This window comes from Molothrus ater, chromosome 19, assembly GCF_012460135.2.
Source record: "Molothrus ater isolate BHLD 08-10-18 breed brown headed cowbird chromosome 19, BPBGC_Mater_1.1, whole genome shotgun sequence".
Classification (NCBI taxonomy): domain Eukaryota; kingdom Metazoa; phylum Chordata; class Aves; order Passeriformes; family Icteridae; genus Molothrus; species Molothrus ater.
The window spans coordinates 10,453,810-10,466,409 of record NC_050496.2 but is presented as its reverse complement, the minus strand read 5'-3'; the positions used below and the strand labels follow the sequence as shown (position 1 = coordinate 10,466,409).

Here is a 12,600-nt window from a genome sequence, read left to right as displayed (position 1 = left end):
ATACATTTTTGTCACAGTGTTCTCCTGCATTTCAAGCTGAACTTGCCTTGGCCAGAGGCTTATTTGTCTCTCCTAAAGTGAACTTCACATTGTATTCTGGATAGCATTTTACATCAACCTTTTACACATATAGACAAAAGCAAAAACATGCACTAAGTGACCTCAAAGCCTCCCAAAATTCTTTCACCAACCCATTTGTTCACTGCACAAAGGTACCTTAAGCATTTCCTGGCTCAATAAATGGCCTGAGGACACGAATGGAGCTGAGGAAGCCTGAGGCGCTGCCCAGCTCAGGTGGCTCTGAGCAAGGGGACATGGCCAGGGCGCATTCCCCTGCTGTCCCCCCACAGGGACATGCACAGGTGCGAGCCCTGGGCTCCTTCCCTCTGCCAAACCATGTGAATTCAGCCCGGTCTCACTTCACAGAATCACAGAATGAACCAGGCTGGAAAAGACCTTTGAGCTCATCAAGCCCAACCCATGACCCAACACCTCCTCATCAACTAAACCATGGCCCTGAGTGACATGTGACATGACAGCGGCCCCACCACCTCCCTGGGCAGGTGATCCCAGTGCCCAATCACCCTCTCAGTGAAGGGTTTTCTTCATTTGTTGCCTCCAGAAATCAACTTGTTTCTCATCATCTCTGAATGCAGCATCTGTGTCACCCTCCCCAGCTGCCAGGGGCTATTCTGGGCTCTCCCTCCAGTCGGGGGCTGCTTTGGGATGTGGGATGTCCTTCCTTGCAATGCACAATCTGCTCTTTTGCTTCATTTATAAAACTGATTGCTTGGCAGGGATCCAAAGATTTCTGTAGATGTGTTCCAGAGTTTTATTAGCAATGAGCAAATTGCTGGTGTCCTTGGGAAAGGTAAGGAAGTCAGAGCCTCTGTTATTTGACTTTATTTTTTTCCAGAGGGTCTCTCCCAAAGGACAATTCCATGTCACAGAACAGAGCTCACTTGCTGCACAAGGACCTGTAGATATGATGGCTGTCTTGGCATATTCCATAGATTCTAAAAAACTTACTGAGATTTTAACTCTGTTCACTATTTTATGCCTTATTTCAGCCCTGTCTCAGCATGGTTTCTCCTGGTAGGTTGTTAAGGGATTGGGGTTTCCATCTCTTAGGAGTTAAAAAGCAGAAAAACACTTTGGAACAGGTCAAAACCCAACAGTATTAGAGCATTGCCTTTCTTCTCCTTTAATAGGCTACTCTGACAGCCCTCTGCTTGTTAAATGAGAGAAAAATCTGTGGGCAAGCAGTGAAGGTCAATCTTGTGGTTTTTGAAAGCATTTAATTAACACAGTTAAGTACCAAGGTCTGCTTGGGAGGGAACTTCTGCATTAACCAGCAGCATCCTTCTCTTCAGAGAAGCAAACCTGCAAGAGGGGACTGAGTGCAGGATTTATCCTCATCTCCCCATCCCAAACCTCAGTGCTGCTCAGATTCTGCTGCAGCAGCTTCCCTGTCCTGCTGCTGCTGCCAAAGCTGTGAGGAAATCATGGTCAGAGCTGTGTCTGCACCTCTGGCCAGACCCTGACCTTCTTCTGCAGGGTTTGGGGTTACCCCCTGAACCCTCAGGGCTGTGCCTTGGACTTCTGCTCCAGGCCTTTTGGTCAAGTGCTTAAACAAATCTACTTTTGGGGTTTTGGCACTTCAATGACAGCATGTAAAGTCCCTGTCTCCTCCTTGAGATGCTCTCAGCTCCTACAGGTGCTCCTCTCCTTGGGATAAAACTAAACATCCCCTATTTGTGCTTCAACCCTGGGCAGTCACATGCACAAACCCCACAGTCCCAGGCTGACAGCTCCCTTCGAAAAGGTCACAGCATCAGCTGCTTGAGAGGAGAAATCAATCCCAGCCCTCACAAAGCCAGACTGGCTTTTATTTCTTCATACTTTTTTTTGCAGCACTGGAGACCCTAATTGCAGGCAATTAAAGCAGCCCTAGGAGAAAGGGGTTGAAATCCAAGCTGGGAAGTGTGGCTCTGACTCCAGCGCTGGAGAGGTGCCCTGCAAGGAGCAGGAGCCGTGCCCAGGGCTGTGCCTGGGGCTCCACAAACCAACCCTGAGGGCAGAGCTGCTGCCAAAAGGACCTTCTGAGCCTGTGTGCCCTGATTTTGGCAGGGATTGTGGCAGGGATTGTGGCAGGGACAGTTCCCCTCCTACCTGCAGGGACTCGAGGCAGTGACTGCAGCGGGCTCTGCCTGGGGCTGCTGCACACCAAAGGCGTGAGAGCACACAGAACAGAGCAAACCCAGGGAAAAATCACCCAATCATGGAATGGGAAGAGGCCTTAAAACTCATCTCACACCTTCCACTGTCCCAGGTTGCTCCAAGCCCTGTCCAACCTGGCCTTGGACACTTCCAGGCAGCCACAGCCTCTGTAGGCACCGTGTGCTTTCTGCATTTTAACTCCTAAGAGATGGAAACCACAATCCCTTAACAACCTACCAGGAGAAACCAGGCTGAGACAAGGAGTTCTTAGCTAAAATAAGGCATAAAATAGTGAATGGAGTTAAAATCTAAGTTTTTTAGGATCTATGGAATATGCCAAGACAACCATCATATCTACAGGTCCTTGTGCCTCACCACCCTCACAGGAAGTAATTTTCTCTTAATATCTAATCCAAACCTACTTTAAAAGGTCAGGAATCAATGCTGGATTTGCCTTTATAAAACAGTCTTTGTCCCTTCCCTTTTGGTTCTTTGGGAAAGGTTTATCTTTGCTGGATTGGGTCTTCCATCACTTTAGAGCACTCAGAACAACAAAAGACTTTTGAGCCATTTTCTATATCTGACCTTGAACTACTGCAGAAGCAATAAACATTCATAGGAGGAATGATACCACAGAGAGGAGCTGTAATTTTTATAACTTGTTGCTTGAGTGTGGAATAAGCCCTGTGAAAAGCCAGGAGTGAGGCAGTCAGGGATCAGCCCCCACTGCAGGAGGAGCACAGGCACAAAAACCACCAGGCCTGGGACTTGCACACAGCAGCCACACCACGCTCTGGGGCCATTTGGCACTGATAAGCATTTTTCATGGAGTGCAATTACATATTTTTGTTTAGAAAAAAAGATTCTCCTTCAAAAGCAGCTCCCAAGTCCGTGCTGATTCAGCCTTCATTAAAGGCCTCTTCTTGCAGACACAGTCAAGTGTTGACTCCTGCACTGATTTTCTATTGCTGCCTTATCTTTGGCATCTCATCTGCAACTTCTGCTGGGGTTTTTCTTTATATTTTTTTTTTTTAATCTGAATGCAGTAAAAGTGGCTTCAGTTCTTCTCACGATTTTTGATCTGCCTGGGTGCAGGCTAAGAAAACCCAGCCTTGATGATAAAATTGCTAAGTAGGCTAACAAAACAGCACCAGCAAGAAACTGGATCAGCTCAGCTCTGTGCAGTTTTCCTGCTAGAGTAGGGGAAAAAAAAAATGCTTTTTCTCTTACAAATCTGAAACCCTACCCCAGCTGCAGAGGTTGTTTGCATTGGGCTTCACAGGACTCGGATTCTGCAGCCCAAAAAGCCACAGGCACTGCTCCAACATCAACTGGGGGATGCAGCCAGAGCAGCTCCTAGCCCTGAGCCTCTCCTGATGCCATCTCTGACCCTGTCCCTCCAAATCCAGGCTCCTGATTGAGCTTGGGATGCAGATCCAGAGGGATTTTTCACAGCTCTGACAGCACCAGAGGATTCCTGCCGCTCCCACAGAGGATGTGCAGCATCTCAATGCACCATGGCCAAAGGAAAGGAGACTCAGAAATGCTTCAGCACCCCATGTCCTGGTGGGATGAACCCTCTGTGTTTGGAATCCCCATTTCAAAAGGATGGGGAGATTGGAAGGATGGGTTTAATTCTGGCTCTGAGGCAGGAGAAAGCCCTACAAGCACCAGGCTGAGACTTCCCCTCTCCAAACTTGCTTTTCACTGAGCCAAGGCCACTGAGCAGCAGTCAGTTTTCCATTCACACTTGTCAAGTGCAGAATATTGTGGATTTGGAAGACAAAAGCAAAGAAAAAAAAAAAAAACAAAAAAAAAAATCCAAAAAAACCCCAGTTTTTGCACAATGAGCAGCTATGGAAATGGCACCCAATGGCCTTCACCATTTGGCCACCACAGACCATAATAATATCTGAGGTGGCACAGCTCCAGCCTCCTGGATCTGCTTCCCTGCTACCACTGCTCCAGCTGATAATGCTAATCCCTTAAACTGCTCCCAGACAGGCCCTAAGGAAGGGAGCTAAGGAACTCCACAGGTAATGAAACAGATTTTTATTCTCTTTAATTATAGCTCTGTCCACGTCCCAAACCAAAAGAACACTCCTGCAATTCCTCTGGCTACTGGAGGCTGACTCAAGATTTCATCTAATGATGCTGCCAACTTGTAAATGCACCCCAAAATGGTCCCCAAAAACGTGAGAGACAGCAGGAAGGGACTCCTGGTGAATAATTCTTGCCCAGAACTGCTTGTGCCACTGCTGCCATCACAGCTGTGACCTGCCCTGTGCCTGCACCCCCTGGGAAGGGCAGAGCTTTGCCTCTGGAGCTGGAGCAGCATCAGGAATGAAAGTTCATGGGGTGAATCCCTTGGGGCAGGGCTGGGAACCAGCACAATAACCAGGCTAAGGAGCTTTGGGCCTCCAAGAGCATTTGCAGAGGGCTGGAGAAGCATCCCCGCTCCTGTGCCAACACAACTCCCACACTTCTTCTTTTTCCTGCTTTTTTCAGGTGTGTTGGTTTTCAATCCTTTTTGGAGAGGCTCCTAGAGGTGCTGTCACAGCTCTTTTCAGCAAGAGAAAAAGCCCAAGTGACAACAAACACAGGCACTGTTTGGGGGGGAAAAGGCAACTTTTTAATCCTTTTGTGTATTTTCAACCAGGGGGCCCAGAATCTCAAACCTGCAGTAACCATGTTCCATGTGAAGTGTCTCATGTCTCCAAATTACTCCTGATGTTTTCATGGAGCATCATTTGCCCCACCTGAGCAGCTTGTGGATGTGTCAGGGGAGGGAATTCAGCCCTAAGGAAGCCCCCAGGTTTTGGGGACTTAAACACCACAATAAAAAGGAGCCTGGCAGGAGCACTCAGCTCTCTGCTCCCTTCTTCCTGCAACTTTGCACTTTTATTGCTAGAACTGCTCCTAGCTGGAGCTTTTAAATATTAAATACGTTCCTGGGTGGCAGCAGGGAGCTGCTGGCCTGAGCAGTGGTGTTGGGACATGTTGGGACCTGCTGGGACATGGGGACAGGACAAGCACGTCCTGAGGGCAGAGCAGGGGCTCACCCAGGTGTCTCAGCCCTCACCTGGGCACAGCTTTGGTTCATCTCCAGCCACTTTTCTGCCCCAGCCACATTCTCCTCTTCCCAAGCTGGGTAATTCCTCTAGCCTGGCATTGCATGAGATTTTTAAACCTCTTTATAAATATTTGCCCCGCTCTTAACCCAAAGCAGGCACACAGGCACCTCCAGCACTAAAACTAATTCAACAGGGCACCCTTAAAAAAAAAATTAATTAAGAATAAATCATCAACTCCAGCTGAAATCTGCTGCTAGTCCAGGCTTTGCTAGGCTTGCACCTGGCTGACCGTGGCACAGCTTTGCTGTGCCCCTGCCAAGTGCCTGTGTCATGGCAGAGTGTGAGTGGGGAGAAGCTGAGGTGGTGCTGATGAGGCAAAATTCACATTGCACAACCCACAGGAGCTGCTTGCAGGTTAAACCTACACCAGCAACAACCTGCCACCTACCTAGGGCTGCAAAAAAAAACCCCCAAAAACCCAACAACAAGGAATATTTCAGCTTTACAGCTGCTCCACTGAGACTTCTGGCTGGGGAAAACATGAGTGTTTCACATAAAACTCTGGTATTTGGACTAGGTGCAGGGCCTTTGGTCAAAGTCCATAGGGTGCATGCTCAGCCAGCATCACGTGGGATGTGCTGCTCACAATCTCAGCTTCCCTCTGCAGCTGGAGCGCTGAAAATTGTGTTTGAAACAAGAGCCTGGGGTTTAGGTGTGAGATCAACAGGCAGCAATACTTAGTTCAAACATCATTTCAGTGCATTTATGAATCAGTGCTCTCTCCTGGGTACTGCTCCCCCTTCCCTTTTCTTATTGCAATGGAGAAATTTGCATATTTGCAGGTGTTTGCTCCCATGTGGGCTTTGCCAGGGAATAATTCCCCCTGTTGGAAGGATTTTGGGAGACTCCTGAATATATCTGCTGTCACCAGAGTCCAGATTTACAGCCTCAAACTGTGCTTGGCTTGAAATGAATATGGACTTCCTCTTTTTTTTTCCCCCCCTCCTCTTCCAAAATAATATCCTATTAGTCATGACAGCCAAATGGGCTGGATTTGGGCAAGGATTCAACTTCTGAGCTCCCATCAACACCAAGGCCCTCCTGGCCAGAGCAGCCCCATCTCTGAAGGTGAGGAACAAGCTGCAGGAACCTGCTGTGCTCAGGAAAAGCTGATTTGCTGTGGGTTGCTACATCCCACAAACAATACCAGTCTGCAGCTTGAAAGAGGGAATGAACAGGCAGAGGGTGAAATGCAGGGCTGTCTTTGACTTCAGGTGAGTTTTGTACTTGGGTGGACCCTCAGGGGCAGGTAAGGTGGCTCAGAGCCACGAGAGCACAATGCTGGAGGCATCTGCTCATTCCTGCTGCAGAAAGGGCCAGAAGAAAAGTGTTATTTCTGAATTCCAGGGGGAGTTTTACCCTTTACAGACTGTGCAGGAAGCAGATCCCCCCCCCCTCCATTTTTTTGCACAGCACAGGTAGGGTCTCCCTGAACCTGAACCAGGTGGGATTCCTTGCAGGGAGTAAGAACAACTCTGCTGCTCACATGTTCCCCTGCCACGCTGCATCAAAAAAAAAAAAATTAATCTCTGGCAAATTCTCAGAACAACTCTGGAAAGGATTCAAAGCAGAGAGAGGGCTCAGCAGCTGGCTGAGGCTCTGGGCTGTACTTTCCACAGAGCTGCTGAGGAACCTCCCGTGCAACACGATGAAAGCTGATCCCAAAACTCAGATCATCCCAAAGAACGACACCTCTGCTGCAAAGCCCAGAGCTGAAACCCCTTCCTGAGCAAAAGCTGGGCCTGAACAGCTGAGCTTGGAAAAGTCATCTGTGCCAGGAATGCAGGCACTGGTGCTGCAGAGAGCGAGGAGGACGGCAAAGGGAGTCAAGAATGATGCCATTCATTGAGATCATGTTTTGTGGGTTGGCTACTTCCATCCTCCCTTTTCCTGGTACTGGGGAGGACGCAGAAGGCCCTGCTGGGGGACACTGAGCACCCCTGCAGGGCCACCAGCACAGCTCCCTGCCTGTCACCGCTCTGCACGCTCAGCCTTGGCCACCCCCTGGCTTTTTGGGGACCCCCTGTCCCCCCCGGCAGTGGCAGAGGGCTCTGGGTACCCCCGGGTTCAATCCTGCATTATCAAACTTCCTTGGCTCTCTGCATCGGAAACTTTTACAATTCCCTGCTCGGCTGGAAAAGATGACTGCAGCAAACCCAAATTAGGAATAAATTATACAACAACTTTACATTTTTCTTTTACAAAGGAAAACTGTGTGGCAAGAGCTGTGCAGGCACCTCATTCCCAACGTCCTCCCTTGCAAGGATTATTGTGGAAGGCTTAGTTTGAATAAATGAATAAATGAATAAATAAATAAATAAATAAATAAGTAAATAAACACAACACGAGCTCCAAACTCACTTTGGGACCTGGTCCTGCTGTGCCACACGCTGCCTCTCACCCCCAAAATCCCAAATATGTGTGAGGGCTGCAGGATGCAGGGAGAGCCAAGCTGTAACATCCAACCCAAGCACTTCCAAAAGCTGCATCTGTGTCATGGGCATGGATTTTCACAATGAATGGCCACAGCTACTCCTCCTTAAAGCTCTCTCCCTGTTGCATTCCCGCAGCATTTTTGCAATATTAAATTCTCCACCTCCTCCCAGCCTGCCCCCCCGCCCTTGCAAGGGCACAAGGCAGAGGCAGGCTGGAATAAGCAGCGAGTTAAAAAGCAAAGAGCCAGCTCTCTTTGCCACCACCACCAAAACCACGCTGGCAGAAATAAATCACTGCTGTCCCCTTCCCAAATCCCCTCCTGCTGCTCCTCAGGCCTCAACTCCTGCCCTTTTGCAGCTCCTCAATGCTCAGCTTTGCCCTTTTGCAGCTCCCAAACTCTCAACTTCTGCAGCGCCAAAATGCTCAATTCCTGCAGCTCTCAAATGCCCAATTCCTGCCCTTTCGCAACTCCTAACCTCTGAAATTCTGCAGCTCCAAAATGCTCAACTCCTGCCCTTTTGCAAATCCTGAATTCTCAACTTCTGCAGCTCCAAAACGTCCAATTCCTGCCCTGTTGCAATTATTAGTTTCTGCCTTTCTGCAGTCCCTAAATGCTTCAGTCCTGCAGCTCTTAAATGCTCTAGTCCTGCCTTTCTGCAGCCCCAAAATGCACAATTCCTACAGCTCTCAAATGCCCAATTCCTGCCTTTTTGCAACTCCTAAGTTCTCAGCTGCAGTTCCAAAATGCTCAGTTCCTGCAGCTCCAAAATTCATAATTCCTGCCCTTTTGCAACTCTGAAATTCTCAACTTCTGCAGCTCCAAAAAGTTCAATTCCTGCCCTATTGCAACTCCCAAACTCTCAATTCCTGCAGCTCCAAAATGTCCAATTCCTGCCCTTTTGCAACTTCGAAATTCTCAAATTCTGCAGCTCCAAAATGCATAACCCCTCCCCTTTGCAAATCCTGAATTCTCAACTTCTGCAGCTCCAAAATACTCACCTCCTGCAGCTCCAGAATGCCAAATTTCTGCCCTTTTGCAACTCCAAAATTCTCAACTTCTGCAGCTCCAAAATGCTCAATTCCTGCAGCTCCAAAATGCATAACTCCTCCCCCTTTACAAATCCTGAGTTCTCAGCTCCTGCAGCTCCAAAATACTCAACTCCTGCAGCTCCAAAACCTCCAATTCCTGCCCTGTTGCAATTAAATTATTAATTTCTGCCCTTCTGCAGTCCCTAAATGCTTCAGTCCTGCAGCTCTTAAATGCTCTAGTCCTGCCTTTCTGCAGCTCCAAAATGCTCAATTCCAGCAGCTCCAAAATGCCCAATTTCCGTCCTTTTGCAACTCCTAAATTCTCAACTTCTGCAGCTCCAAAATGCACAATTCCTGCAGCTCCAAAACTCATCATTCCTGCCCTTTTGCAACTCCGAAATTCTCAACTTCTGCAGCTCCAAAATGCACAATTCCTGCAGCTCCAAAACTCATCATTCCTGCCCTTTTGCAACTCCTAAATTCTCAACTTCTGCAGCTCCAAAATGCACAATTCCTGCCCTTTTGCAACTCCTAAATTCACAAGTTCTGCCCTTCTGCAGCTCCTAAACAATTCCTGCAGCTCCAAAATGCTCCCGTTCTTGCAGAGTTCCAAACTGCTCCATTCCTGCCTTTCTGAAGCTCCCAAATACCCAATTCCTGCACTTCCAAACGCTCCGTTCCTGCCTTTTTTGCACGCTCGGGGCGTGCTGGTGTGACCAAAAGTTACCAAATATTAAAAAAAAAAAGGGGGGGGGGGGAGAGAAATGGGTGGAAAATGATCTCAGCGCTGGCACGAGAACAATACTTTCCCATGGAAACATAGGTATATATTTAATTCCCGGTAACTCCACTCCAGTTTCACCTTTCATCTCCCTCGCGGACTTGTTTAAAAGTTTGTTTTAACCCCGCGCCCGAGCCCCGGCTGCAGCTGCTGCTGCGACACCCCCCGCTCGTTCCGGGCCGTGCCAAAGGCAGCCGAGGGGCACCGGGGGCTGCGAGCACCGGGGGTGTAAAAGGAGCTGCACCGGGAGCTGCACCGGGAGCTGCACCGGGGGTGCAACGGGGGCTGCACCGGGAGCTGCACCGGGAGCGGTGACCCCCGGGCAAGGCGGGCGTGCAAACTCGCGGGCACCCGCACCCGTGCATGCACATGCACATGCACCCGCACCCGTGAATGCACACGCACGTGCACCCGCGCCCGTGCACGCGCGTGCACACGCACCCGTGCATGCCCGTGCACGCGCGTTTGCACGCGCGGCTGCGTGCCCGGTTGCGCGCGTGCACCCGCAAGTTGCACAAGCGATTGCGCGCGCGCACCGGCCGCCCCCCCCCCCCCCCCCCCCCGCTCCCCAAACCCCGCAAGTTGCACGAGCGCGAGTGCACGCCCGCGCAGCCGCGTGCACGAGCGTGCACGTGCATGCACGCGCGGCCGTTGCACGCGCGCACCCACCCGCGGGCTGCACGTGCACGCGCGCTCTCTCACCTCGGGGCTGAGACATTGTCCCCCGGCGGGCTGGGGGCAGGGCGCGCGCACAAAGAGCCGTCCCCCGAGCGCGGCCCCGCCGAGGGGCGAGCCGCCCGGCGCGCTCACACACACACACACACACAAAAGATGCGAGCCGCGCGCTCCCCCCCCGGAACGCCGCGCGCGCTCCCGCCTGGGCGGCGCGGGGCTCGGGGCGCGCCGGGCCGCGCCGTGCCGGGCCAGGCCGGGCCGGGCCGGGCCGGGGGGAGCGGGGGGGGGTCCCTGCGCGGCTGGCGCGGGGCCGGCGCGGCTGCACCTACATGATGGGCCGGGGCGGCCGCCCCGGCCTCCGGCGCGCACCGGGGGGGGCTGGGGGACCGCACTGCGCACACGCGGGGCCGCCGCGGGGCCGCATGGGAGCTGTAGTCCTGAGGCCTCACATCCCCCTGCTGAGGCGCCGGCAGGGGGCGCGGAGAGCGCGGCCGGGTTCGCCCGCTTCGAACCGATTAAAATCGCTTCAAACCGCTTGAAACCGCTTCAAGTCGCTTCAAACCGCTTGAAACCGCTTGAAATCGCTTCAAACCGCTTGAAACCGCTTCAAGTCGCTTCAAACCGCTTGAAACCGCTTGAAATCGCTTCAAACTGCTTGAAACCGCTTCAAACCGCTTGAAACCGCTTCAAACCGCTTGAAACCGCTTAAAATGGCTTCAAGTCGCTTCAAAGTGCTTAAAACCACTTCAAACCGCTTCAAATCACCTCAAACCGCTCTAAAATTGCTTCAAATGGCTTCAAATCACTTCAAACCTCTTCAAATCATTTAAAATCGCTTTAGGCCATTTCAAGCCGTTTCAAACTGCTTAGAATCTCTTCAAATCACTTCAAATCACTTCAAATCGCTTTAGGCCACCTCAAACCATTTCAAACTGCCTAAAGTCTCCTCAAATCCCTTCAAACCGCTTCAGACCTCTTCAGATTGCTTCAAATCGCTTCAAATTGCTGCAAATAGCTTCAAATCCCTTCAGACTGTTTCAAACCACTTCAAACCTCTTCAAATTGTATCCATTATTGAAGTTCTGAATCCATGTTTTTTAATTTTTTTCTTTGCAGGCAGGTCAGATGGAGTGAGCTCACCCCGAGTGTCTTGGTTGGAACAAACAGGTGTCTGCTAAGGAAGGCAGAAGCCTCTCCTGAACTGGAAAATGCAAACCTCCTCCCTCTAAATTGTTATAATTTTGCAATTAAGGGGGGGCTCTCATGCAAAGATGTGGGAGCAGGAATAACAGTTCTTTTATTAGAAAAAATAAAAATAAAATAAAAATGCAGAGTCAGAACAGGGTGGTGGCACAGCCCCATCCCATGGGGGCTCAGCCCTCCTGCAGTGCCAGCTGTGGCTCTGCTGGAGCAGGGATCCTGCACAAGGGGGGAGTTTTCCTCTGCAGCTCCAGGGCTGCTGCAGATGGGCCTGGGCTCCCTCTGGCCATGCAGGGCAGCAGAAGCTGCTCCTCTGGCAATGCACTGGGCAAAGGCTGCTGGGCTGTCCCAAAGCTCAGATTGGATCCAGGTAGGAATGCTTGGCTCCTCCCCTGGGCGGAGCATCTCCCCATGGGATGATGGGATTGGATCAGCCCTGCACTGGCATGATCCAATGGCCCATGAAAAGAAGATAATTAATAATTAATTAATAGTTAATAATTAAGGGAAAAGGAAAGGAAAGGAAAGGAAAGGAAAGGAAAGGAAAGGAAAGGAAAGGAAAGGAAAGGAAAGGAAAGGAAAGGAAAGGAAAGGAAAGGAAAGGAAAGGAAAGGAAAGGAAAGGAAAGGAAAGGAAAGGAAAGGAAAGGAAAGGAAAGGAGAAAAAGGAAAAAAGTTATTGCACAGCTGACTGAAGAACTCAAACTTTTACATCTGGGTCTGGCCATAACTCTCTTCCTTAGGACTCCCTGCCTGCTGTAGTTTGAATTTTCTATGAGTTCTGATTTATTTATTCCCCCTCCTAACTCAATCTTTCATTGCTGAGGAATTAATTTGCAGCTGAGAAACTGGACAAACAATTTCTGTGGTTTCACTGCTGAAAAATCTCCTCTCTGTGTCTGTAAACAGGAGGTTTGCCCCGAAATGTTGTTTGTTTTAGACACCAGGCTGTTCCCAGCCTTGGTTTGATCAGGGAGCTCGAGAGGCAAGCTGGGTTTGTCCAGGAAAACACAATTGGAGGCTTCAGTGTCAGTGTTTGTGTGAACACAAACACTGGGCCAGGAATTCAGCCCAGGGCTCTGTCCATGACAGCAGTGACCTCCAGCACCCCCAAATTCTCCTGCTT

General features: G+C 50.4%; 1 protein-coding gene across 3 annotated transcripts in view; it reads right to left on the bottom strand.

Moving 5' to 3' along the window:
• Positions 1–10,450, bottom strand: part of MAP2K6 (mitogen-activated protein kinase kinase 6) — an 87,510-nt gene extending 77,060 nt beyond the window's left edge. For 2 of the 3 annotated variants that reach the window (XR_008508707.1, XM_036394340.2), the window contains exon 1: positions 10,303–10,449. Coding sequence is in view for 1 of the 3 variants with exons in the window: in XM_036394340.2 (XP_036250233.1) it covers positions 10,303–10,318 (16 nt within the window). In the remaining 2 variants the exon portion in view is untranslated. Of the gene's footprint in view, positions 1–10,302 lie in introns of all 3 variants that reach the window. The other variant, XR_008508708.1, reaches the window with a different exon arrangement.
• Between the last annotated feature and the right edge of the window lie 2,150 nt (positions 10,451–12,600).